The sequence below is a fragment of the Myotis lucifugus genome, unplaced genomic scaffold (assembly GCF_000147115.1).
Source record: "Myotis lucifugus unplaced genomic scaffold, Myoluc2.0 scaffold_160, whole genome shotgun sequence".
Lineage (NCBI taxonomy): Eukaryota > Metazoa > Chordata > Mammalia > Chiroptera > Vespertilionidae > Myotis > Myotis lucifugus.
Window position 1 is genome coordinate 23,710 of NW_005871208.1, and position 26,811 is coordinate 50,520.

The window sequence follows — 26,811 nt, forward strand, 5'->3', positions numbered from 1 at the left end:
ATCCTCTTGCTGGATTTTAAATGCTAACTAGGAATAGGAAATTGTACATACACATAGAAAGTAATGAAATTAGAAACTGGGCCCCAAGAGTAGGGACTACAGACAGGGAAAGCTTCAGCAGGGCAGGATGAAGGCTGTTTCAGCCGATGAGGTGCATAAGCGCAGAGGCGGCAACTCAAGCTCTTGATGCTCCAAAGAGAATGTTCTGTTTTTCCATCATAAAACACCTCTGTTGTTGACATTAATCCCTAACTGACCTAATGTATTTTATATATAAGGCTGGAGAGGCATCCTTTTTCTAACAAGTAACTGGATTGTGGTCTGCCAAGATCAAGAGTAACACACCATTCTTTTGAATATTTCTTTAATTTTACATTTAAATATTCTCTTTTAAATACAACATTATCACAATGTGAAGGACCTGAAAGGCAAAAAAAAAAAAAATTGTTTCCAGAAAACCAGACAAGCTTTGGATTCACATTGAAAATACTACCAGTATACAGTGAGAAAGGAATGAGTTGCGATAAAAAGTAATTTCTTTTATCTAGGCCTGGACTGAGTGGGGTTGAAGCTATCTGCTTCTGTGATCAGAGGCCTAGCTTTTCTAGCAACCATGAGCTCTAATTGTGTCCAGCTCGAGTAGCACCAGAAATGAGATGGACGAGATTGTAGAAAAGGCCCTTTGCTTAACAAGACAGTTAATGCTAAATGCCGACACTTAGCATTTAAAAGCTTGGGATCAGTGTGAATCAGAATTATAGGGTTAATGTAGGATTTAGATTAAGAAACTGGTTTATTCAGAAAATCATTATTTTGGGGGTTGGCAATGAGTTTAATAGATTCAAATTCTTGTTTTGATCCCAAAGGCTAATAATGTGTCTCTTATTGAGCACCTGGAATCACTTCCTAGATTAGGAATTCTTCCTAAGGAGGGAATGTACAATGCTCACCCTCCCCTTTCAACACAAACTTTCAGAAAGATTCTTCTCCATTGAGTCCTATTCCCAATTAAGCTTCAGTCTTGTATTTGAGGGGACCAGTCTAAGGGAGTGCAGCAGCTCAGCCTGGGACAGCATCTAGATCTCAGTACCTAAGACTCTCAACTCTGCCTTGTGAGGCTCGAGGATGGAGAGTGCTAAGGACCTATTACTGAAGAACTCTCCAAACCCTGCAAAACACCAACGGGAGGAAGAATGGGTTAAAAGATCTATCTGTTAAGTAAAAGGCCTAGTAGGCTCAGTTTAGCGATTTTATAGGTAAAATGCTACTGATATACATGAAGGTTGCTTTAAGACACCAGGGCTATAATATCCCACAAGAAAAGGCTTTATGATGGAGATAAGTAGGAATAGTTATCTCCCCCACCAAAAACATTTTCACTTTGTTCTTTCCTGGTTAAACCATACTAGAAGCAAAGCATGGTGTAAGGGATGCCAGGGTGCTTTGTTTCCTGCTGCCGCCACTTTAAAACAGAGACAGAGACAACTTTGCTAGTGAATTCAGTGGTGGTCAATGGAGCACATCCAGGAACATAGGTGGACATGAGAGGAAAAGGAATGGCATCCCCAGATGGAGGCAAGAACTGAACTGGAGTCCTGCTCTACAGACCTCAAAGCTTTATCATTAGAACTTGACTTCTTTGGAACCTGGGAGTTATATGTAGCATTTAGCAATTGATTTGACTTCTAATTTTTAGATATCAAGATGGAGCGGTCTAATATTTGCAATTCTTGGGAGTGAACTGGAATAGCATAAGAACTCTCCAACCCTGTATGTCCAAGGACCACCAAGGATATAGAAGCAAAAAACAAAAAAAACCTGGTGACCTTAGAATGCCACATCCTATATTCCTTTAAAGCTCAAATCTCCCCAAGGGGGGGAACACCTGGGTGACAGTAAGCATGGCACGAAGTCCTCATCTTTCCAGACAGCAAACTTCCTGCTGCCTCCTTTGGACACACTTAACGCTCCATATGCCTCCCATGGGACGTGTGAGCTCAGCCTAGAGCTGCCCGACAGAGCTAGTGTCAGACGCACAAAGACACGGGCTCTTAATACCACATCCCCAGCCAATATAGCTCTTTTTCTTCAAAGGAAGGAGGGGTGTGTGTGTGTGGCGGGGGGTTGGGGGGGGTGGGGTGGAGAGACAGACAAGTTAAACTCTAGTACCTAAGAACATGAGAAAGAAACAATTCAAGTTACAGACCAGGAATCCCCAGTGTGGGGAACAGGTCAGAGAACACCAAACATGTCAAATATTAACTTATTTACCAAATAGGGGGCTGGGGAAGGCAGGTTAAATTTTTTAAAATCCTGGAGGTTTTGTACAGAAGTGGAGACCCTTCTCCCCCCTCCTCTCCAGGTGACATTTCCAACTGTGTAACACACCAAAATGGGCTATCAGTAACCACCGAGAAAAAGGAGCTTGTATCCGCCTGGAGCTTAGGAGAGGGGCTTTGCCGTGCTGTTCAAATTATGTATCCTGATCCCTGTGAAAAGAATAGCTGCTTGAGTTACCTAGTGTCTCCCATGAGATCCTAGTTCTTTGTTCCAATGGCCCAGAAAACAGCATTCAGCACTATGTGGCCTTCTCTGCCCCAAGACTGTCCCCAGATCAAGCTGGGGCTGGTCTCCTTGGTTCTGTTTACCTTTAAAAAATACTGTATAAACAATCCTTTCCCACCCGCCCCCTCAAAGACCCCAATAAAATAACATGGGAGCAGCAGCTGCTTCTACAGTTTTCTGAAATGGTGCTAGATAAAATAAGGGAATAAATAGAGAACGGGTAAGAGGCAGAATCTGCATGCCCGCATCACACTGCCAGAGGGAGGTCCAGGGGCGAATCTCCAGGGGGCCGGTCCTCGCCCGGCTGTGGGGTCTTCTCCACCACACAGCCCTCTTCGCTGTCCGTGCCGAAGGGGAGGTTTGAGGGCGACCACGAGGGGCGAAAGTCTTCATTCTCCCGCTCCTCAGGGATACAATCTTCGGGCACCAGTGCTTCTAGAGTGGATGCTTTCCCTGCCTCTGGTTGACACAGGGCTGGGTCTGTGGGGCTACAAGCCACCAGTGAGGTAACAGGGACAGAGAAGACATTGAGATCCTTCTCCTTGGGGAGAGAGGGTGGGGCTTCTCCTGGACTAGGCTCTCCTTTCACCCCCAGGACTGGCCTCTGCTCCACCTGGTAATAGACCAGGGGCCCGCTGTTCAAGTAGGATGGGCTGGTCGCTGCTGAGGCAGTTGGGTGGTCCGCGTTCTCAGCAAAACACAGGACGGAGGAGCCTGGGGTCAGCTGAGCCTGGATGAGAATGGGAGCTGTCAGGCCTGGGCACAGCTCTTCAGGAACAGCCAGGGGCTCCTCCAGGATACACACACCCAGGCTCTCTATGCTGGAGTCCACGCTGGCACTAGAGCCGCTGGAGTCTTCCTCTGCCTTGAGCCGCTCCAGTTCCTCCGCACTCTGTAGGTGCATCACTGCAGTCTCATTCTCAGCAATGAACTCCTGGAAGTCCTGTGTCTCAGAGCCCTGGGCTCCTGTCAGGCTGCAGCTGGCGGTGGGTGAGGGCTCCTCATCTGGGGCGGGTGGGCGGCTCACCTGCCGCTTGCTCTCCAGCTCCAGCTTCATGATGGTGTGGAGGTAATGAGTCCGAACTCTGATTGGATTAAATTCAATGCGCCCAGCCATGTTCCCACAGCCATCCCGGGAGCAGCCACATGGAAAGGACATGCGATCCACCTGAGAAGGGGACAAGGAGATTGAGGCAAGAGGAGACCATCAGTTTAACAATGGCGACAGGAGACTTTAGCTGGCAAAACAAGCAGGTGGGATTTGTGGTCTTCTTACAAGAGACACAGCCAGCCCTAATTGGTTTGGCTCAGTGGATAGAGCGTCGGCCTGCGGACTGAAGGGTCCTGGGTTGGATTCTGGTCAAGGGCGAGTACCTTGGTTGCAGGCTCGATCCCCAGTAGGGGGCGTGCAGAAGGCAGCTGATGGATGTTTCTGTCTCATCCATCATCCATGTTTCTAACACTCTATCCCTCTCCCTGCCTCTCTGTAAAAATCAATAAAATGTATTTTAAAGAAAAAACAAGAGACACAGCCAATTCAAAACAAAATGCAGTGTGAGCTAGTGCACAGCACAGCACAGAGGGTAGTTATCAGACTGCTTGTGTTTCCAGTGCAGCCTCGCTTCTCTCTCTAGGGCAGTGATGGCGAACCTATGACACGCGTGTCAGAGGTGACACGCGAACTCATTTTTTTGGTTGATTTTTCTTTGTTAAATGGCATTTAAACATATAAAATAAATATCAAAAATATACATCTTTGTTTTACTATGGTTGCAAATATCAAAAAATTTCTATATGTGACACGGCACCAGCGTTAAGTTAGGGTTGTTAGGGTTTTTCAAAATGCTGACACGCCGAGCTCAAAAGGTTCGCCACCACTGACTAGGGCTTTGTTTTCTCTTCTAAACAAAAAGTAGACAAATTTATATCAAAGGGCCCTTCCAAGTTCAAAAGTCCAGAGATGCCTCTCTAAATGCCAACACATCTCAGAGCAGAAGAAATTTACGTGCCTCAAAGACTTTTCCAGACTTACCTGGTTTACTGAGAAAACAAAATGCTGGGGCCTAAGCCTCTTGTTTTCTGTGATGACAGGCATGGGAAGGGAGGAGAAGTCCCAGCTAGTCCAAAGAAATGCATTCTCGGGAAACTAAGCAAAAGGACCCCTAACAAAATAACAGAGCCAGCTTCATTTTTCCTGATGGTTGACCAGTTTGTTTCTGAAGAAGTTACCAAGACAACTAAGTTACAGAACAAGACCATCTAGAAAGGAGATGCTTTCTACTTCCTTTTCTCTTTCGGATCCCCAAAAGGGGGGAAAATAGCAAAAATAAAATTAAAACACGAGTAAGCTGCTATGTACAAATATACAATGTCTTCTATAATGTCAACCTAAAGAACTCTCCATTTCACTTAGGAACAGTCTAATTATCAGGGCTGTCCTCAGGTCTGTGGATCGTAGACGGATTCATTATGGGACTTCAGTTTGACAAGCAGTATTTGGCTAGGTCCAGAAAGAAAAGGTTGGTCAGAAGTTCAACTACAAGGACTCAGCATCCACATCCTCAGTATACAAGTCCCATATACCTTCCAATCTTTGGGATGGTACTGCTGTTTTTAATTGAATGTGTCTTCCAAGCTGTCCATCAACGGGCCAGCTGGGAGACGATGGGCCGGCTGAGGGAATGATGCTTTCTTTATGGACACTAGGAATTTAAGCTCTGCCAGGCCCAATGTGATCCTGAATGACAGCATCCAAGAACTATTTTGATTTTTAAAGAAGTGGAGAGAACGCACTGTGAATAAGTGATTGCAAGATAAAATCTAAAGGCCTACCTCATGTTTCTGCTTCCTTTTATCTCAAGGAACCAATCAATATTTAGGAAACGGCTACTAAGTGTTAACTTACTAACCCCTGTTCCTCCATTTGCTGACAGCTGTTTATCAGCCCCAAGGTATAAAACACAGACAAGATGACAGGCCTCCCAGCCTGAATCCTGTCATGCTGGTTTCCTTGGCTGGTGGAGGAGGGCTGTGGAACTGGGGAGTGTTCAGTCACAGGGAAGCCACCCTTTGATGGGTAGCCTTCCAGGTTCATTGGCACCCACGCCACACACCCTGACTCTAGTGCAGGTACACCATCTCAGGCCTGTCGTGGACTGACCTGGCATTTAATCCCAGCTTGGCTACAGGCACACGCTTCTGGGTCACAGTACAGCCGACAATCACACCCACACTCTTCCCGTGACAGGCGGATGGCTCGAAGTTCTTGCTTCTCTTCGGCATCAATGCGGTGGACCCCAGAAGCCCTCAGCAGGGCCCGTCGCCGTTTGGTAGGCAGAGGCTGTAGGAAGAAGTAATCGTCCACCTCCACATTTTCCACATCGATGTCTTCATCAGAAACATCATCCAGTGTCAGGCCATCGGCCTCCACTGACTCCACTGTCCCATTCTTGGTCAGCTGCCGAGAGACAGGAAGGAGAGGTTAGCCTACAGCGTTACCAGCACGAGCCTCCGCACAGGGAGCCTCTGGAGTAGCATGGTCCAACAACTTTGTGCACCCATGCTCATACAGTAGCCACAGCACATGTGGTGTATTAATGGTTGGATGTTCCCTGGTGTATAGATAAGCTTGCAAACACCCTTCAATTTGCACCCCCTAAAGGACTCAAAACCACATTTTGGGAAGTAGATTTCATTAAAGTGTAGTACAAGGCTACCAGATCTTTGTCAATGAACCTAAATTCCCAATGTGAAAACTTACCTATTCATACCCAGGAGAGTTGCATTTTATTGGAAGGAGAAAAATATAAGCAAATTATTAATGGCTTGTAAGCCCTTGCTTTCTTTCTCTAATCATTTTTACTTGATTTCAAAGAAAAGTTTTATGTGAGGTGGGGTGCAATATATAATCCAGGCAGAGCTGGGTTCTCTGGGCCAAGAGGGACAGCCAGCCAGGAAAGGGACTCTTAGTGGGAGGACAGGGTAAAGACAATCCATAGCTGGATGTGACTGAGAACTCACTAGAGAATTCCAGTAAAGAAAACGAGGCCTCATAATCCCCAGGGCTCTGGAAGCTGCTGGCAGGATGAAAGCCAGCTAGTGGAGGGTTGGGCTTATTTCATCAGACAGCCACAGGGCAGTGCTGGTAAAGGAGCAACTCAACTCCTAGGAGAGGTGTGACGCAACACACCTGGGGAATAAGCCACACACTGTTTGTTGGTTGGTTGGTTGTGGGCAGCAAAAATGAGGAGAGAAAGTGGTGCTTCCGAGGACTCCTTACTCTATGATTTCTGTACCAGCAGGCCAACCACAAGGGCCTTTCCGCAGGCCTTCGGCTGCTCCTGTCTGTTTCACCAGGGCTGGCTTCCTAATCACCCTCACTGCTGCTATCCTCTCAAAGGAAAGATTACAGATGCAATAGAAAGAAACCCATGAAGATGTGAGGATTTAATATGTCATGACAGGGCTGACATTTCTTATCACTGACGAAGAGCCTTCTAATAATTAAATGGTTTTGGGACAAGGGACTAGTCTTTTGGAAAAAAATAAGGTTAGATTCCCAATTCATACTATTCATAATGAATTCCATATGGATAAAAGGCAAAAAAAAAAAAAGTAATGGATGTATTAGAAAAATTATTGGTAACTAAAGCTGCAGATGAAAAGCAGCTTTTTTTTTTTTAATTGATTTTAGAGCGAGAGGGAGAGAAACATCAACCAGTTGGCTCCCATACACACCCTGACTGGGATCTGAATCTGCAACCTGGGCATGTGCCTTGACCGTGAATCAAAGGGCAACCTTTCCATGCACGGGACCACACTCAACCAACTGAGCCACACCGGCCAGGCACCAGCAGCTTTTTTCTTTCTTTTTGGTGGCAGCCCAAAAGGAAAATAAATATTAGATGGTATATGGGAGATACAGAATATATATTTTTGAGACCAACTGCCTCCCCTATAGAATGCTAAAGATAAGAAAAATTTCTAAGAAAAGAATAAACTGGACTTGGGAAGGGCAAAGTAAGGGTTTTTTTCTCGATATGGATAGATGGCTTAGATGCCATCATTGCTGTTCACTATATCTGCTAGTAAGTTGGAACCCCATACCTCAAGCCTTCAATTTGTCTCTAGACCTCCTACGAGGGAGGCCATAGGATGTTATGTTTTGACAGATCATTCCTCTATCAGATTTAGGAGAGGGATTCTTCTTGGGGAAAGAGAAGAAAGCCTTCATTGCACACGATGAGAACAGTGTTTATTTGCCCAGCTGCTGCTATAGCGGCAGGGAGGTGATGGTGTCAGTGATGGAATTCCTCAGACACAGAGAGGGAAGCCTGAATGTCATTCTAGTTAGAAGAACAGGTGTACAGCTTTAGGAGTAGCTGAGGAAAGTAGACACGGAACTCTCAAAGGAAGAAAGCAATGACATCCAGTTAACCTACATCCTCTGCCACCAGTTCTCCAACCCTACCACACTGAAGTGTGTCTCATTAGGATTTCACCCACAACCTTGGCAATAATGCAGGCGCCTATTTCAATACGGATCTGCAAGAAACTTGGCCAGGCCTAAAACAGTGTTCTCCAAATTTGGAACTAGGAGCTCTGGGGGAAATTTTTGCAGACTGGTGGAAACTATGGCTGTGGAGTACCCAGCAGTGCTAAGATAGCAATCTAAGATGGGCCTTCTTCCAGGCCTGCTCTCCTCCTATACTTGAGCTGGTGCAGCATCAGTGGCAGACACAGTGCTCTGCAAATTGAAATAACCATTTGGTAATGCTGTTGCTTATGTCCGAAAGACTATCACCTAGAGGTGATGGGGGTTACAGAAATAGCAAGATCCTTTCAGACAATACAAAAGATCCCAAACCTGCCCTGTGCATGAGGGCAACAGGTATTCATTTGATAAGACATTGAAACATTGTGCTTCCACAGGTTCTGGGGGTGGCAAGCTTGAATGTCTTCATTCACATTTTAAGACTTTAAAAAAAATTTGCTGCCCTAGCCAGTTTGGCTCAGTGGATTGAGTGTCAGCCTATGGACCAAAGGGTCCCGGGTTCAATTCCAGTCAAGGGCACATGCCCGGGTTGCAGGCTCGATCCCCAGTGGGGGGCATGCAGGAGGCAGCTGATCAATGATTCTCTCTCATCATTGATGTTTCTATCTCTCTCTCTCCCTCTCTGAAATCAATAAAAATATATTAAAAAAATAAATCAAAAAATTTGCTGAGGTTGGCAAAGGCAGGAAATTCTAGAGAAGCCATTTTGCTATCTCTGGTAGACACCACACCAGACACAAAAAGAAGGGTCTTAGACTGAGATCTGATTCCATCCATATCTGAGCCTTTCACTAGAAAGATCTGGAATCTACAAGCCAAGGAAGGGCAACAGTAAAAAAAGATATTAGGAAATAAATAAATAAATAGACCTAGATGGTTTCCCACTTTATACTGGCACATGGGAAGTACCAGCCCCAGGTCCCCTAGGCACCTTCATCTTCTTGGCGTGGAGTTTCTCTTCCTTCAGGTGCTCACGAAGAATCTCTCGATGGTTCACCTCCTGCTCTTGAGCAAACTCACAGAGCGTGTAGCTGCGTACAGAGTTATGACGCTGGGCCATACCCAAAGAGCTACCACCCTGGCTGGGCACACTGGTGAAACCCTGGCGCCGGGCAAAGTAGTACACAGTCACTTGGTCAAAGCGTACATTCTTCCTCCGTAGCTGCTTCTGCCGCTTCAGGATGGAGGTGGCTGAGAAGGGAACACAGAGCATTTTATTAACCCAGAGATGGCCTGTGTGGGGACCTTACTCTTTCTCATCCATCTAGGCTCTCAACTCTTCTCCAAAGGTGCTCCCTGTACCTAGAGATAGTTCTAATTTTCAAATCATAAATGCATAGTTGGAAAGGACTTTGAGCATCAGCTGGTCCACAGTGCCTGACTTCACCCAAGCAGACCACAAAGTCTATTTTTAGACATCAGTTGGGAAGAGGATCTCTAGGTAATCTTCTCAGGATAAAACAACCTGTATAGCTTCACTGTTCAACACAGCAGCTACATGTGTCAATTTAAATATAATTAAAATGAAATAACATTTACAACTCAGCTCCTCAGTTACACTAATCTCATTTCAAGTGCTCAATAGCCACGTGTGGCTAATGGCTGCAGACAGTGCAGATATAGAACAGTTTTTTCATAACAGAAAATTCTATTACATAGTGTTGTATAATGGAAGAGCAAATTTCTGTAAAGGGCCAGGAAGTATGTATTTTATGTTTTGCAGGTCATCAGGGCTCTGTTGCAACTACTCAACTCTGTCATTGTAGCATGAAGGCAATAACAGACAATGGGTGTGGCTGTGTTCCAATAAAACTTTATTTACAAAAGCAGGCAGTGAGCCAGATTTGGTCCACTGGCAACCCCTGATCTACAGTATCAAAAGTTCTTTCCAAGAAACTAATTGGGGCCGAAGAATTAAGAAACCTGGAGTTGCCCCAGTTGTTCAGGCTATAAGGATTTATGTCCTGATAGAGCTACAATATCACAGAACCCTATTGGACTCTGGTGGGGAAGCCTCTCCTCCTTCCATTTAATCCACCCCACCCCGGGGACCCAAAAACCAAGCACAAGTAAAATCAGCTGGAATAAATCAGACTGAAGTCTACGATATTGGAGCAAGGCGGAGCCTAAGAGTGGGGAAGATTATGATTCAGGGGAAATCCCCAAGCTGGTTAGAAGAAGTGTCTCTCAAGAGCCGCAATGGGCTCTGATGCTTGGGGACATGGGTGTACACGGGGAGTGGCCCACTCACGTGTGAAGCTGGCAGTCGTAGGAGGATTGAGGCTGTCGCAGCTGTCGGCACTGTCACTGCTGGAGATCTCATCATCGGAGTTGGACACTGATGAGCCCACATCCACATCATCAAACTTCCTCTTGAGACCCGAGCCCGTGAATGCATCCATTGGTTTCAAAGGGGTTTCCTTGGGGAGCCCACCGAGTTGGCCCCAAAGCCCCTGTTCACCACCAGGCAGCCAGGTGCATGAGGATTCTGCCCAGGGAATCAGCATTCCTGTCCTCAGACAGACCCCTCCCAAGCCTGTGAGTAAAGGTCTCCGACTGAAGAGAGAAAGCACCTGAGCTAGCACCGATGTCTGCTTTCTCCAGATTAGGTCATTTCTCTACTGATTCTGGCCAACGTTCTCCTACTTTTGTTTCCCTTCAGCCCTTTCAGTCTCAGTCACCCTCAGCGTAATGAGATGAGTAACCACAGCACCTTTCCCAGTGGAGTGAAGGCCTTTGGTTCCAAGCCGTCTGGGCTTAGGCTTCATTAGCTGGGGATAACAGGAGCTGCTCTCCAGATCACACACAGGAGAGCGCTCCAAGGGCCGGGGGAGGGACCAGGCACCAAAAGCAGAATTAGGCTGTGCCTAAATCTAGACTAGATCAATTATTTTTCCTAGTGAAGATACAGCCTGGCATTTCCCAAAGTATATATATGAAATAAACTAATTCAAGCAACCAAGGTACGTGCCCCTGACCAAAATCAAACCAGGAACTCGGGTCCAGGGCCAAAGCCCCAACCACTGAGCAAAACCAGCTAGGGCGGATATTAATAGTTTTTGCATGAAAATAGGACTGCTGTGTCAAAACAGTTTAGAAAACTGTTTATGGGAGAACCTCTTAGAGGCTTTTAACATGCTAATGAGCATGGGGAAGGGTGGGAGAAAACACAACACAGTGTTTCCGCACACCTGAATATGGGGCCCTTTGTTTTCCAGAGTATTTTAGGGGGAAAATAAATGATTCTTGGAAAACACTTTGGGAAATACTGCTCTAGGCTCTCAATTTCAAAGTACATCAGCAGCCAAGGAAACACTTTACCCAGATCTTCACAAGTATAAAATGTCTCTCCAGGCTCCTAGAAAGGTCAACTTTGGTTCTAAAGAATGGACTGCAGATTAGCATCTCCACTGGCTTCAAACCCCAGAATCCTTCCCAATCTCATACTGCTCCATAAAATAGGGTTCCGCTGGTCTATCGTCCTCCTCTGTGCAAGGAAAACTTAGCCTGACCACCTTTGCCCTCTGTAAAGAAACCAGCAAAGGGAAAACAAATAGCAAAAGAAATGACAATTTACTCTGGTTACATCAATATGGCAGGCAGTGTCTTCAACAAGCTGTCACCCAACCAAGGGGTCTGGGATACAAATCTCCTCTGTCTTTGGACTTTAGTTCCCAAGGATATGAATCTGCTCGACAGAAATGCTGTCAGGGCCAGGGCCACATGTGACGATACGAAGCCTCCCTGCTTTGCCTCAGTAATGCCAGAATCTCCCCAGACTATGATCTCACTAGTTGCTAATTATGCAGCAGGAATAACAACACTGCCCAGAAAGACAGGGCTGCATTACTGCAGAGCAGCTACCCAGAATATACTGTGTGGTGTCAAGAGATGCCTGCTACAGGGCTGCTTTTCTGGATTGTGTCTCTTGGAAGCAATTTGCCTGCTCTTGGGTAAGTTCTATATAGTCAACCAGATCTATCCAGATTTAATTAAAAAACCTGCCTTTTTAAGTCACAAGATGGACTTAAGAAACATCAGCCATATAGGTCTCAGACAAGCACATTCCTGAAATAAATCTGGCCTTCTCTTCAGCCTGGAATTATTCCAGGATTTATGACATGCACTTCTGGTTCTTTCCTGGGGGTCCCCTTCGCTTCTGGCAGCGTGGATTCCCTTTGAATATTTCTCTTTAAGCCCTGAGTGACATTGGGTATGGGCCAAAGCTTTTTTGTTGTTGTTAATCCTCACCCGAAGGTATTTTTTCCATTGATTCTTAGAGAGAGTGGAAGGAAGGGGGAGAGAGAACATCGATGTGAGACATATCAATTGGTGGAGCCTACAACCGAGGTCCGTGCCCTTGACCAGAATCAAGCCACGACCCTTCAGTCCCAGGGCCGACACTCTAACCACTGAACCAAATTGGCTAGGACCCAAATCCTCTTTACCATCAAAATTCTCCACTGACTTCACCCCGCTGCCCTTAGCAGTGTCATTTCTGTTAGGTTAATGTTTGTGCACTCTGGTGCAGCGAGGACTGCTGGCTGCTTACTCCATTCTCCTCCACCCTTTTATCTATGTCTTTCCCCTTCCACTCCTGGAATGCTGGTTTCTGGGCAGTGACAAAAGGTAGATAAGGAAGAAAAATAAAAAGATGTGAAACCCAGGAGAAAAATATTTTCCTTAAAATGCCTGAGAATAATCTATGGCTATATGTGTAAATAGCATGCATACTAGTCCTCTTCACCCTACACAGGGTCTGTTAGCATCATGTTCTCTGACATTTACTCCATTATTAAAATAAAATAACTCCGCCGATTCTGTCCTGACAACCAATGTAAGTTTAAATTTCAGTCCAGGTCTCCTTGCCCAGCTCTCTGGTGTGAACTTAACTTGTTAGATAAAGATGTTCACTGGGCACCAAGAATAAACCGGGAGAGCTTTTGCTTTACAACTAGAATAGGTTCCACATTTTCCAATTTATCAAATCAACCTCCTTTCGAACCACAATTAGAAACCAGTCGTTCCCACCTCTCAACTGGCAGAGGATGAATGTGTGTGCTCAAGAGAAACACTTATAAGTTATGCTCCCAGCACTTAAGCCCATACAGAAATAATCAAGGTGAGACTAGCAATGCAGGCAATAACTGACAGTTACCTATCAAAATGAGCAACTCAAACAACAAATGCTTTTGAGAAAACAATGCAAACCTCTATAAAAGCTTTAAAATGCCAGTGAAATGAAAGGTCAACTGACACTTTCTGGCTACATGCTTTACAGTCTCTTCTCAAGTGTTTCAGGCTGAACATTTCCCAGAGGTTTCCACAGAACATAGGAGCTATTAGGCTGGCACTAAACAAAATAGAACTACAGCGTATGTGCACTTTAGCACTAGATCTAAGCCTTTCCAGGCCTATGAGGATTCCTTTAAAACCAGAATATGAGACTAGCAAAAGGGACCCCCGCCAAATTTTGTGGATGCAGAATATATTTGCAAAGTTTAGGTATTTTAAGCCTCTCTCTTAAATGAATTAAAAAAAGAAAAGAAGACAAGATACATCTCACAAGAGAAAGCCTCTCCGCTCAACTGGAACCCAACCTTCTGCTAAAGGTCAAGGGACCCAAACCTCCAGTAAGATCATCAGGCTGCCATCTGTAGCGAGGGTAGAGGAAGGAAGGCTTGCTCGGTGTTACAAACCTGAGTAAGATGACCTGTCCTATTTCTCCTTTTACAATATATTCTGGGTAATTTCTCAAACACTATGAATTCTGTGGGTGTGTGTCCTTGTGATTACCAGGATCATGAATCTTTAAGGAACTCAAGTGAAAACATCCTTTACACTAGGCATTTCAAGGAAGTCCCCCTCCTCCACTCCCTGGTGTTTACCGACCTGACCTACACAAGGTTGGAGGCGGCTCCCCATGTCTAACCACCATCATGTGGAGGAAGAGCTGGAACACTGATGCTGTAGGGAGCACTACCTCTCAAGGATGGTCCCTCACTTACAGCTCTGGTATGGCCAGCATCCCCCCGGCTTTGGAGATTTGCAAGATGGAAAGTCAGTACAGAAAAGGGAAATGTGAATCAACCACGGCTTTACCTTCAACTGAAAGGCAAGGGGACACTGAGTCTCTCGGGGATGACTGCTAACATCTGATCCTGAGGAAAGGTCGGCGTGTCACAACGCCCCTCTAAACTCCCTGAAAACGATGCACCAAGGCCATGGCCCTAACAGGGATGAACGGCAGCCCGCTGCGTGCTTGGGCCTGTGAAGGAGGTCAAGCTAGCAACCGGGGCAGCGGATGCTTTCGCTTTCCCACCCAACGCCAGAAAAACGGGAGCCACATCAGGAACCTGAGCTCAAAGGACATGTCAAGTGACCAGTTCCCCTAATGGACACCCTCGCCGAACCCGCCAGCTCCCGGGCATTTCTCCCCGACTGCTCACCTTCCCGCTCATTCTGATCTTCTGCAGCCCCTACCCGCCTCCCCATCCCTTCCTGCCGCTACTCACCAATTCCCAGCCACTCCTCCCACATTTCCCCTGCCCCCTCCCCTTCCTTCGCTTCCCTCCATCCTGCATCATCTCCACTCCATTCCCAACTCAGCCCTCGTCCGCAATCGTGCCGGCTCCCAGGCCGCCCCTCGGCTCCCAGAGCGGCCCCCGCAGCCCGGCCGCGATCCCCGCGCCGAGGTCTCCCACGCCTCTCCCTCATCTCCCCTTCCAGCCGCGCCTCGGCCCCCGCCCCCCGGCCGGGAGCCTCCCTCCTCTCTGACCCCTCCATCCGCGGGGCTCCGGGATGACCACTCCTCCACCGCCGCCCGAGGGCCGATCCCGAGAAAGGACGAGGCGGCACCCTCCGCCCCGCACCCCCAGGCCCATTACCGGCCCCGCCGCAGCCGCCTCCTCCCGCGATGGTCTCCGCCGCCCCCGCCGCCGCCCTAGCCCGATGGCGAGGAGGGAGGAGAGTGCCAGTCCTGGGACCGCGACCACGGCCGGGAGCTCCCCGGCCAGCAGGACCGGGAGGGAGGGCGGGTGGGCAGGGCGACCCGCAGGCAGCAGAGGGCGGACGGCTCCGGCAACTCGGGCGCCCCCGGCAGCAGCCGCCCAGAACCGACCCGGCTCCGGCTAACAATAGGCTCCGGCCCCAGCGCTCTGCCTCTTATAGGCGCCGGCACGTCCGACCGGGCCCCGGGGCAGGCTGGGAAATGGAGTCTACGTGCAGGCCCCACGCCCACCGGCATGCTGGGAGTTGGAGGCAGGGACCGGCCGAAGCCAAAACTCGTGCTAACTGGCTGGCGAGGCGGTCTCTGCTGCCGCAGACCCGGGAAGCGCGCGTTTGGCGCCAATGCAGCGTTTTGGGGCGGGCCGGCGCTCAGCTGCAAATTTGCAGTGACGACACGGGTTCCCGGAGCCACACTCCCATGCCTACAAAACAGCAAGAAACCCGTAGCTCGCTCATGGGACATCTTAGTCTTCAGCAGCAGGACATGCTGCAGCCTGCCCAAAGTAGGGAGAAGAAAATACAAGCAGTATATTGAGTTACCTCGATATGTATTGACGGGTTGATTTGTTTTCTTTCAAAATTATGTTTGCCAAGGACACCCTGCCGTGGTTGCCTATCTCATTCAGAATAATACATGTCTCCAACTTGACCTATAAGGCCCTGCAAGAGATGGGTGCATCCTTGACCTCCCTCCTCCCCCCTATCAAACCCATCCTAATCATCTTGTTACCTTCTCCTTTTCCTCTCCCTTACTCTGCTATTAATACTGGCCCACTGGCCTTGCAGTTCCTTCAACTGGACAATCATGCTCTCATCTCAAGGCCTTTTGCCTGGAACACTCTTTTCACCAGCTGGCCATACCCCCTCACTTAGTATTTGCTCAAATGTCCCGTATCAGAGACCTGTTCTAACCATTATTTCTAAAACGGTGTTTCCCCTTAGTTTCTTTCCCCTTGCCTTATATTTCTTCTTACCATTTAACACCTGACATATGTTTATGTTTTTCAGTCTTCTCTCGCTTTTCTAAATTCCATGCGAGCAAGGAATTGTTTTGTTTATTATATGGTCAGCGCCCAGTACAAAGCCTGGTATTCGGCATTTAGGAGCTCAGTATGTATTTATTGGATATTTATTGGGTTGAGAGATGGCAGGATTTAAACTCAGGTTAGGCTGGTTCCAAAGCCAAACTTTGCACTACAACCAAGAACTAGGGAGCCAGATCTAGAGGCTAGGGTGGCTTGGAAAAGAATGCCAAGAATTCCATTCCTCGCCCCTAGGTGACAGGAGACTAGGAAACAACACTACAAAATGAAACAGCAGCAGATCCCAAAAAAGCAATCCTTAGGGTACCATGTATTGATCAATTCCCTATCTGCCAAAATGTAGGTGTGATACAACATTTGGTCCTGGAGCCAGACGGCCTGAATATAACCCCCAACTCCTCCCCTCACTAGTAGTGTGACCCTTAACAACGTACATAACTTCCCTGTGCCATAGCTCCTTCATCTGCAAAATGGAGACAACAGTAGGTGTCTTGTAGGGTTTTGTGAAGATTAGTTAATCTTTATAGTATAAAATGTTTACAAGCACAGGCAGTGCTGTGTAAATGTTCATGATTCTATTTTTTCTGGACACAGAAGACAAAAAGGAAGAGAAGGCCCCAGATCACTCTGTGAATCAATGGGCTAAGTAACAAAACAAAAAAAAACAGTCTAAAAGTCATGTGGATAGGCTAAAAAAGATCCCCTATGCCTACACATCCAGAGTAGGAGTAGTCATGGAACTTTATCTGGATACCACCAGCCGCAGTGCCAAAGCTTTGTTAATGACACCAAACTACCTGACAGCCAAAGCAAAGTTAGCTTATTCTTTAAGATAGCAGAATCCAGGCCTGCGTGGCCGAGTGGTTGAGTGTCGACCTATGAGCCAGGAGGTCATGGTCAGGGCACATGCCCAGATTGCCCGCTCAGTCCCCAGGGGGGGAATGTGCAGGAGGCAGCCAATCAATGATTCTCTCTCATCATTGATGTTTCTATCTCTCTTTCCCTCTTCCTTCCTCTCTGAAATCAATAAAAAATATATTTTTTAAAAAGATAGCAGGCCGTGACCGGTTTGGCTCAGTGGATAGAGTGTCGGCCTGCGAACTGAAGGGTCCCAGGTTCGATTCCGGTCAAGAGCATGTGCCTGGGTTGTGGGCTGGATCCCCAGTAGGGGGCGTGCAGGAGGCAGCCGATCAATGGTTCCCTCTCATTGTTGATGTTTCTATCTCTCTCTCCCTCTTCCTTCCTCTCTGAAATCAACAAAAATATATTTTAAAAAATAAAAATAAAAAGATAGCAGAATCCAGTTTGGCAATAAGCTCTAAATCAGTCAAAATATCATCTGAGCCCTGCTGGGTGTGGCTCAGTTGGTTGGAGTGTCTGTGAAACAGGGTGGTGAGTCCGGTTCTCCCTCAGGGCACTGCCCAGGTTTCAGGATCAATCCCTGGTAGGGGTGCATGCAGGAGGCAGCCAGATGATGTTTCTCTCTCTCTCTCTCTCTCTCTCCTTTCCTCCCTCTCAAAAAAAAAATCAATAAAAACTACAAGACATTTAAAAAAAATCATCCGAACCTCTAACAAACATCACAACCATTTATCACAGGTTACTTATTCAGCATTTCATTGTCTTGATAGAATCACTAGCTAAAATTACCTCAGTGGTGCCAGTTGGCTCATAACTGCAATTCTGCCTCCAGCCTAAGCAGGGCCTATGGGGGTCAAATGACCAGGAAGCTCAAGTGCAGTAGATTAGAAACTACAAAGAAAAGTGAAAAGAAATGCTAATATTATTAATATGTAAACAACACCTTGGACATCCAACTCTAAATGTTACTGCTTTGTCTTAGATCATGCTGCTATGTCTGTAGGAGCCAGCTCAGAATGCACAAATCAGGGATGGTTTGTTTGTTTGGGGAACAAAAAGTCAAAGCAGAATTAGGTAGAAAAGACATACTATCAAGAGCAGCAGCCAACAACAACAAAAAGAACAGCAGCCACCAATGAAAACCAAAGGTCAGATTTTAGGTCCTGACCAGTGTTTACACAATTTTCTTACAGTTATGTGTACATGTCGTAGAAGAAAAGGGACCACGTGCTAACCTGACGAGCTCAGGAAAGGCCTTCGGGGTGGCTTTGCAAACTCAGAGACCTAAAATAATCACAAAAGATGGTCTGAAATTAAAACATTTTTTTTTATCAGAGAGGAAGGGAGAGGGATAGAGAGTTAGAAACATCGATCAGCTGCCTCCTGCACACCCCCTACTGGGGATGTGCTCGCAACCAAGGTACATGCCCTTGACTGGAATCGAACCTGGGACCCTTGAGTCCGCAGGCCGACGCTCTATCCACTGAGCCAAACCAGTCAGGGTGAAATTAAAACTTTTTAACTAAAAGCAGTTTATGGCAGGTAGTCATGTCCTAGGCTAGAAACTTCCCTGACAAAAGTCAGCCTCTCTCTGATGCGTCTGTGTCTGCCAGAACATTCCTTTGGAATGTCAGGGTAACTCCCTTTCATTCCAGACCCTCAGGACACAACCAACCACCCTGGTGGAGACCATAAATCCTCTCATTGTTATTGTTGCCATGTAATTGTTAAGTGTTAACTATCCTGTATCCACCTAGGTCCTAGGTATAAGATGTGTCTATCATTTTACTTTTCATTCAATCCCAGAGGCTTCCTGGCTTTGCTTTCTCCACCTCCCTAATCTATCACCAATGAACTTCATGTAACCCACTTGCATCTTCTGATTGTAATGTATAAAATAAGATGCAAAACTGCCTTTCTCCCATGACCAGCTTGGCTCAGTGGTTGAGCATCAACCTATGAACCAGGAAATCATGGTTTGATTCCCGGTCAGGGCACATGCTTGGGTTGTGGGCTCAGTCCCCAGTAGAGGGCATGCAGGAGGCAGCCAATCAATGATCCTCTCTCTTTTTCTCCCTTCCTCTCTGAAATCAATAAAAATATATTTTAAGAAAAGTGTAACTGACATTCTCTGGAGTATTATCTTAATCCGTTGAGGTTTTGCTTTCCAGGGAATTGTTGACAGTTTGGCTCTAATAAACTCACAAAAATTCTTGATAGGACTGAATGTTTCTTTTTCTTTAATATATATATAATATATACATATATTATATATATATAATACAAAATAATTAGCCATTTACATGCAATAAACATTAATATACTAATATTAATATATTTTTATTGATTTCAGAGAGAAAGGGAGAGGGAGAGAGAGAGAGAAACATCAATGATGAGAGGGAATCATTGACTGACTGCCTCCTGACTGCCCTCTACTGGAGATCGAGCCCGCAACCTAGGCATGTGCCCTTGACGGGAATCGAACCTGGGATCCTTCAGTCCACAGGCCGATGCTCTATCCACTGAGCCAAACCGGCTAGGGCTGGGAATGTTTCTTATGTTGAGCAACTGAATAAGTGTATGAAGTATAAAATAAACTCCCAACAACCCAATGAAATATTATCTTTTTTAAGATTAGAAAGCTGAGGTTTAAGATATTTTATTGTCCAAAGTCACATCCAGGAAGAGCACGATCTGAGATTTGAACAGAGGATTATCTGACACCAAAGTAAATACTGTATGGACTACTGTTTACCACTGAAATATACACAAGAATATACTCTTGGGCGGGGCGGGGGGGGGTGGTGAAAGCTAATAGGTCAGAGGATACTGTGTTGAGTTTCATAGAAATAAAAAGTTAAAATAAAAAGCTAAGGCCTTGTATTTGTTTTTACACTGACAGAGACTTGTAGAGTTAGCCCTGAAGTTGTATGCCACTTTTACTAATTTACAGTTAATTGTAATCCAGATATAGAGGGACAGACATCTGTTTGTGACTAATCCCACACGAACGAAAGGAGATCTGTATGTGCAAATGTGGGGAAAAGGGCCACAGCAATTTAAAAGCATAAACTAAGAAGCTCTGTGAGTTTTATCAAAGATTTCAAAAAGGACATACACAGGTTGATCTATCTATGTGTATAACACACATAGACACCCTCTTAAACAAGCAGGCCCCGGCTGGCTAGCTCAGTTCGTTAGCCTTAGAGCACTGTCCCAATCTGCCAAGGTTCAATCTCTAGTCAGGACACATACAAGAAGCAACCAATGAATGCAAAATTAAGTGGAACAACAAAAAGCTATTTCTCTCTCTCCCTTTCTCTCTTTCTAAAATCAATCAATCATTTTTAAAAAGCAAAGTAACAACCGAGTTTGAGGGGGGAGAGTACAGGAGTGATGAGTTTAGAGAGGGCAAATTTAATAAGCCTAAAGGAGGTGAATGAAAGTCTGAAGCAAAGTTGTGAAGATGTCTAAAAAACACAACAGGAAAGTTATTAACTAAATCCTTAAATGAAAAATCAGACATTAGAACTCAGAAAGAAAACGGCAATCTTGCCCTAACCAGTTTGGTTCAGTGGATAGAGCATCGGCCTGCGGACTCAAGGGTCCCGGGTTCGATTCCAGTCAAGGGCATGTACCTTGGTCGTGGGCACATCCCCAGTGGGAAGTGTGCAGGAGGCAGCTGATCGATGTTTCTCTCTTATTGATGTTTCTAACTCTCTATTCCTCTCCCTTCCTCTCTGTAAAAAATCAATAAAATATAAAAAAAAAAGAAAAGAAAATGGGAATCTTCAGTGATTAAAAAAGGAGTGTGTCCTAGCTGGTTTGGCTCAGAGGATAAAGCATTGGACTGTGGACTGAAGGGTTTCGGGTTCGATTCTGGTCAAGGCACATATGTCAGTTGCAGGCTCAATCCCCGCCCCTAGTCGGGGCATGCCAGAAGCAACCAATAGATGTGTCTCTCACTTCACTGTTTCTCTCTCTATGTCTCTCTTTCTCCCTTCCACTCTAAAAAAAAAAAAAAAAAAAAAATCAATGGAAAAATATCCTCAGGTGAGGATTAACAACAACAACAAAAGGAATGTGCACCTCATCTTAAGCAAATATATGAAAACATAGATTCACCTGATAAATGGGTTATTACTCATGTCCCAAAAGATACCCCCCCAAAAGACCCCATGCAATACAAAATAGTATAATACAATAAATAATATACAAATATTTTTAAATAGCAAGTTCCCTTATAATTGACATTAATCCAATTGAAAATTTTAATTCAGATATAAATTAAATCTCTGAATTTTAGAAGACAAATGTTAGTTGCAATTTTCAAGGTAACTTGTTGAATAGGCCTGTGTTCATAAGGAACAACACAGAAGAGATCTGGAAGTGAATAGGAAAGTTGAAAAAAAAAAAAAAGAACCTGAAAATAGATGGAAGTTTAAAGTCAAAGGTAAAATATAGTCATTAAAAGAAGCAAACAATAAAAGAGAAGAAATAATCCTATATAATAAAAACCTAATATGCTATCTGTTCAACCAATCAAAGCATAATACGCTAATGATATACTAAGGCTGCTCAACTGCTCGCTATGACATGCACTGACCACCAGGGGGCAGACGCTCAACACAGGAGATACCCCCTGGTGGTCAGTGCGCTCCCACAGGGAGAGTGCTGCTCAGCCAGAAGCCCTGAGCCTGGCTCATGGCTGGCGAGTGCAGCGGCGGTGGCAGGAGCCTTTCCTGCCTCTACAGCAGTGCTAAGGATGTCTGATTCCTGGCTTAGGACATCCCCTGAGGGCTCCTGTACTGTGCATTATTAATACACTAGAGGCCCGGTGCATGAAATTGGTGCACTCAGCAGGGGGGGGGGGGTGCGGGGAGCCCGAGTGCACCAATTTCGTGCACCGGGCCTCCAGTGTATTAATACAGAAAAAAAAGGTACTGATGGATTTAATCTCACATCACATAAGCCATCTTTTCCAGTTCATTCTTTGGTAGGCAGCTAGACAGATGTGAGCAGAGCAAGGATAATGGGCCAGGTTCAAAAGGTCACCAGGGTGAAAAAGTCCCAAGTACCTAGCAAAGGACAATTGTAGGGCGCAACCTGGCCCCCAAGATGGCCTTTCTTTTACTCCCCTAGCACCGTGGTTGGCAAACTGTGGCTCGCGAGCCACATGCGGCTCTTTGGCCCCTTGAGTATGGTTCTTCCTAAGCCTTAGGAGTACCCTAATTAAGTTAATAACAATGTACCTACCTATATAGTTTAAGTTTAAAAAATTTGGTTCTCAAAAGAAATTTCAATCATCGTACTGTTGATATTTGGCTCTGTTGACTAATGAGTTTGCCGACCACTGCCCTAGCATATTGCTGGCTATGTGGTTTTGACCCCCTACCTTTCCTCCCTAGAAATAACACGTAGGCTTCAGCTGTATTTCAGCTCCAGGCCCAGAAAAGAAACAAAACCAGCTAAACTGACCTCCAGACCAGCTGCATTGAAGAATGACCCTTCCCTGGTGCCCTCCAATCCATCAGTGGAGACCACAACCTTGAAAGGACACACCTGGAAAACTGCTGAATATTCTATTGAGAACTTTTCCTGGGACCCTCCCCTAAAATCTCCACCCTTAAAACCCTTAGGACAGAGGACCTAGCGCCTCTCCTTCTGGAAGCAGGCATGCCTTTCCTGTCCCCGCCTCTGGCCCCAGGAACGTTACCATTACCTTCCTCACTCCCAAGCTCCAAAGGACCTTCCTTTACCTCTATAATTTGTTTCCTAATCCCATTACTTCTAGGAATTACTCCCACCTCTGTGATAAATATAAGTTCTCTTATAGTTTGAGTCTTGGCTCTGAATTCTTTCCTAGCCAGAATTCAGGAATAGAGGTTGCTGAACCCAGATTTGGTCTGACCCCACTGATCTAGCACCTGGTACCATTCTCACTGCCTACAACAGGTCCATTATATAGTAAATGAGTAAATTCTTCCTCATTTAAGCCATGGAGTTCATATAATGAGACAAAAATTTAATCACAAGCTAAACATAAATATTCTAGTAGAAAAGCCTTAGCCTACAACTAAGAAAACAGCATTTTTAAGAGGAGAAGAATGATACAGGATTACTCTAAATAAATTAGTATACAGGGTGGGGCACAAGTAGATTTACAGTTGTGAGTACTCAAAACAAAGTTTATTCTTATATTATTACTTATTAATTATCGTATTGGTTTCCATACAAACAACTGTAGACTTACTTTTGCCCCACCCTGTATAAACGATGCAGCTAGGTGGGGCGTTTGTGACATTCCCGATGAGGTTCTGGAGTTCTCATAACAGACCAGTAGAGGCCATAACATATCAAATTCCTATAAAGGAACCACTCATGGCCAAGGAAACCAACTAACGATTCAGAAAAATGACAAAATGGCTCAACTTCAGCTCTCTAGTCCCAAGCTCTATGGGATTGTTAATCAGAGAAAAAAGCTACAATGAGAGGGAGAACCTCAGTCCTGACTTCAAATATTTGTACCCCAAATTTGTGTTACTTTCAAAACTGAATGCAGAAGCTCCAGTCCTTCACAGTAGTTTGCAAAACATCCCAAATCTCTGCAGCAACCCTATACAAAGAATACTGGGGGATACAAAGGGTTTCAGGGCACTCCAATTGGCATAAATTAGAATAGTTAGTTCCATATGCCAAACTTTCCCCACTTGCCAAGCCCCCAGCACTCCTCCCACTCACAGTGGTGAGATCATGACCTACTCCTCACAACATACCCAGTGCCTGCGAGTGCCTGACTTCCAGGAATGACAAGGTCTGCCCTTCATGTGGACCTCTTTCTCAGGTCTTTCAGACTCTAGTGGTCTTGTAGTCACTGTGCTATAATTTCTTTCCTGACAATATGGCCATTCCCATTTCTCCTCCTTTTAAATGACTTCTTAAAGAAATCATTTATGTGGGCAAACATTCTTATTGGGCCATAATACTGGACAAAGTCTTATCACTTACTAGATACATTTCATGTAGTGACTAGTACTCAATTCTTAGAGTCCTGCGAATAGCTCTTTCTTTTTTATTTCCCAACTAGAGGCCCCGTGCACGAAATTCATGCACGGAGGGGTGGGGTATGTCCCTCATCCCAGCCTGCACCCTCTCCAATCTGGGACCCCTCAAGGGATGTCCGACTGCCTGATCCCATCGGACATCCCTCTCACAATCCAGGGCTGCTGGCTCCCAACCGCTTGCCTGCCTGCCTGCCTGATTACCCCTAACTGCTTCTCCCTGCCAGCCTGATCACCCCCTAATCACTCCCCGCCAGCCTGATCGTCGCCTAACTGCTCCCCTGCCGGCCCTATTGCCCCTAACTGCCCTCCTCTGCTGGCCTGGTCACCCCTAACTGCCCTCCCCTGCTGGCCTGGTCGCCCCTAACTGTCCTCCCTTGCAGGCCCGGTCACCCCTAACTGCCCTCCCCTGCTGGCCTGGTCACCCCTAACTGCCCTCCCCTGCTGGCCCAGTCACCCCTAACTGCCCTCCCTTTCCAGCCTGGTCACCCCTAACTGTCCTCCCCTGCAGGCCTGGTCGCCCCCAACTGCCTTCCCTTGCCAGCATGGTGGTCACCCCTGTCTTCCCTTGCAGGCCTGGTCACCCCTAACTGCCCTCCCCTGCTGTCCCGGTCACCCCTAACTGCCCTCCCTTGCCAGCCTGGTTGCCCCTAACTGCCCTCCCTTTCTGGCCTGGTCACCCCTAACTGCCCTCCCTTGCCAGCCTGGTCACCCCCAACTGCCCTCCCCTGCTGGCCATCTTGTGGCAGCCATCTTCGACCACATGGGGGTGGCCATCTTGTGTGTTGGAGTGATGGTCAATTTGCACATTGCTCTTTTATTAGATAGGATGACTCCCTTTTAACTACTAATTATACAGCAGATTCTTCTAGATGGAACCTATTACACTTCAAGGGAACAGAACAGACAATGTTAAATCAAATAGGATGCTATTCTATTCTCAGGAGGGCCTAAAATCTAAACATTCTCTTCTCATATGCCCTCACTCTAACAGAAACACTAAACTATTTTAAATACCAACTGTCACATTGTTTAAAAGGTAAAATCCAGCAAATTTGACTTCTAGGAATATATCTGAGAGATACATGCAAAAAAATTCTGACAATGCCCCTTGGCCGGAATGGCTCAGTGGTAGAGTGTCAGCCCTCAGACCAAAGAGTTGAGGGTTCAACATCAATTGGTTGCCTACTGTATGCAGCCTAACTGGGGATCAAACCACAACCCAGGTATGAGCCCTGACTGGGAACCCAATCACAACCTTTCAGTATATGGGAGGATGCACCAAACAATTGAGCCACACCTGCCAGAGCATGGGAATGGCAATTTTTTAAAAAGAATGATATGGAACTATAAATTCTAATATAGAACTATGTTCAAGATATGTGACATAAATTCAAAAAGCAAATTGCAGACTATTAGTTATTACATGAACCCATCTGAGTATTTGTGTGTGGGGGAGAGCAGAGAGAAAAAGAGAGAGAGAGCTATGGAGGGGTACTTTTTAAAAATGATGACCTCTGTGGAATAGAACTAGGTTAAATAGTAAGTTATATTATTCTTTATTGTTTGAATTTATCACTTTGTGCATAACTTTCATAATGAAAAAGATAGTTTCAAATTTTGATTTAATAGAAAGGATAAACAGTGAACAGATGCCATTTTTAAAGAAGGTGAATAATCACAATACCAATTCTTACCATCTATATAGTACTAGAGGCCCAGTGAATAAATTCATGCACCAGTGGGATCCCTCAGCCAGGCCTGTGGGATCAGGCTGAAACCAGCTCTCCAACATCCCTGGAGGGGTCCCAGATTGTGAGAGGGCGCAGGCCAGGCCGAGGGACCCTACCAGTGCACTATCGGGGCCGAGGAGGGATGTGGGAGGTTGGACAGCTGAGGAGGGACCGTGGGAGGGCTCCAGGGCATGTCTGGCCTGTCTCGCTCAGTCCCTATCAGCCAGACCCCAGCTGCAAGCTAACCTACCAGTCGGAGCATCTGCCACCTGGTGGTCAATGCACATCATAGCGACTGGTCAACCGGTCAACTGTCTGCCCCCTGGTGGTCAGTGCACATCATAGTGAGTGGTTGAGTGGCCTTAGCATATTATGCTTTGATTGGTTGACCGGACGACCAGACACTTAGCATATTAGCATATTAGGCTTTTATTATATAGGATTATTATATAGGATTGGCACTACAAATATTTTCTGGAGCTAAAGAAAACCTAAGAGATTTTATGGACAACTTAAGGATCTGTGATTACAAACTTGTATGAATTTATTCCTATAAATTTGAAGACTACTCTAAAAAAACACCCTAACCCCAAGTAAAAATTAGTAAGTGTAAATTTATAGTAAATATATTAATAGAATTCTATGTATCATTTGCAGTAAACAAGAGTCACAGATTCAGATTTAGAAAGGATCTTAAGTCATCTATTCCAACCCTCCTAACATCATTCAGACAGAATAGGAAAAAACCAAAACCAACACAGTAGAAGCCTGCTGAGAGAGCTGACTTCCCTGAAGCTGAGAGCCAGTCTTAGGAATACAGTATACTAGAAATGTCGCCCTCAGACGGAGACACCTGGTAACCATTCACTAAAAAAACAGATTTTGGTCTAAGATGCCAAGTTGCCTAGGTCAGTTCTAAACAAGTTAGTTGACTTAATTTTCTAGTTTCAAAGTTTTCAATTTGTTTCCAATCAAAAGAAACAGAC

The 26,811-nt window shown here is 45.7% G+C and overlaps 1 protein-coding gene across 6 annotated transcripts; it reads right to left on the minus strand.

Annotated features, from left to right (window-relative positions):
• Nucleotides 1-347: 347 nt before the first annotated feature.
• Nucleotides 348-15,236, minus strand: CSRNP2 (cysteine and serine rich nuclear protein 2). 6 transcript variants are annotated; one of them, XM_023759740.1, is made up of 6 exons: nucleotides 12,568-14,622; nucleotides 12,371-12,394; nucleotides 10,371-10,607; nucleotides 9,051-9,310; nucleotides 5,726-6,022; nucleotides 348-3,733 (listed from the first exon to the last, which is right to left on the minus strand). In XM_023759740.1, exons 2-6 carry the CDS (start codon nucleotides 12,387-12,389, stop codon nucleotides 2,813-2,815), a joined length of 1,734 nt encoding a protein of 577 aa, XP_023615508.1. In that variant the 5' UTR covers nucleotides 12,390-12,394; nucleotides 12,568-14,622; the 3' UTR covers nucleotides 348-2,812. The 6 variants fall into 6 exon arrangements, with proteins under 6 accessions (XP_023615508.1, XP_023615509.1, XP_006095712.1 ...); XM_023759741.1 differs by having other exon boundaries at nucleotides 12,125-12,394; XM_006095650.3 differs by having other exon boundaries at nucleotides 10,693-12,394.
• Between the last annotated feature and the right edge of the window lie 11,575 nt (nucleotides 15,237-26,811).

Coding starts and splice junctions, on each gene's coding strand:
- CSRNP2 (XM_023759740.1), bottom strand. Junction 6,023..9,050: donor TCCACGCCAAGAAGATGAAG/GTGCCTAGGGGA, acceptor GTCTCTCGGCAG/CTGACCAAGAATGGGACAGT. Junction 3,734..5,725: donor AAGCTGGGATTAAATGCCAG/GTCAGTCCACGA, acceptor TCCCCTTCTCAG/GTGGATCGCATGTCCTTTCC.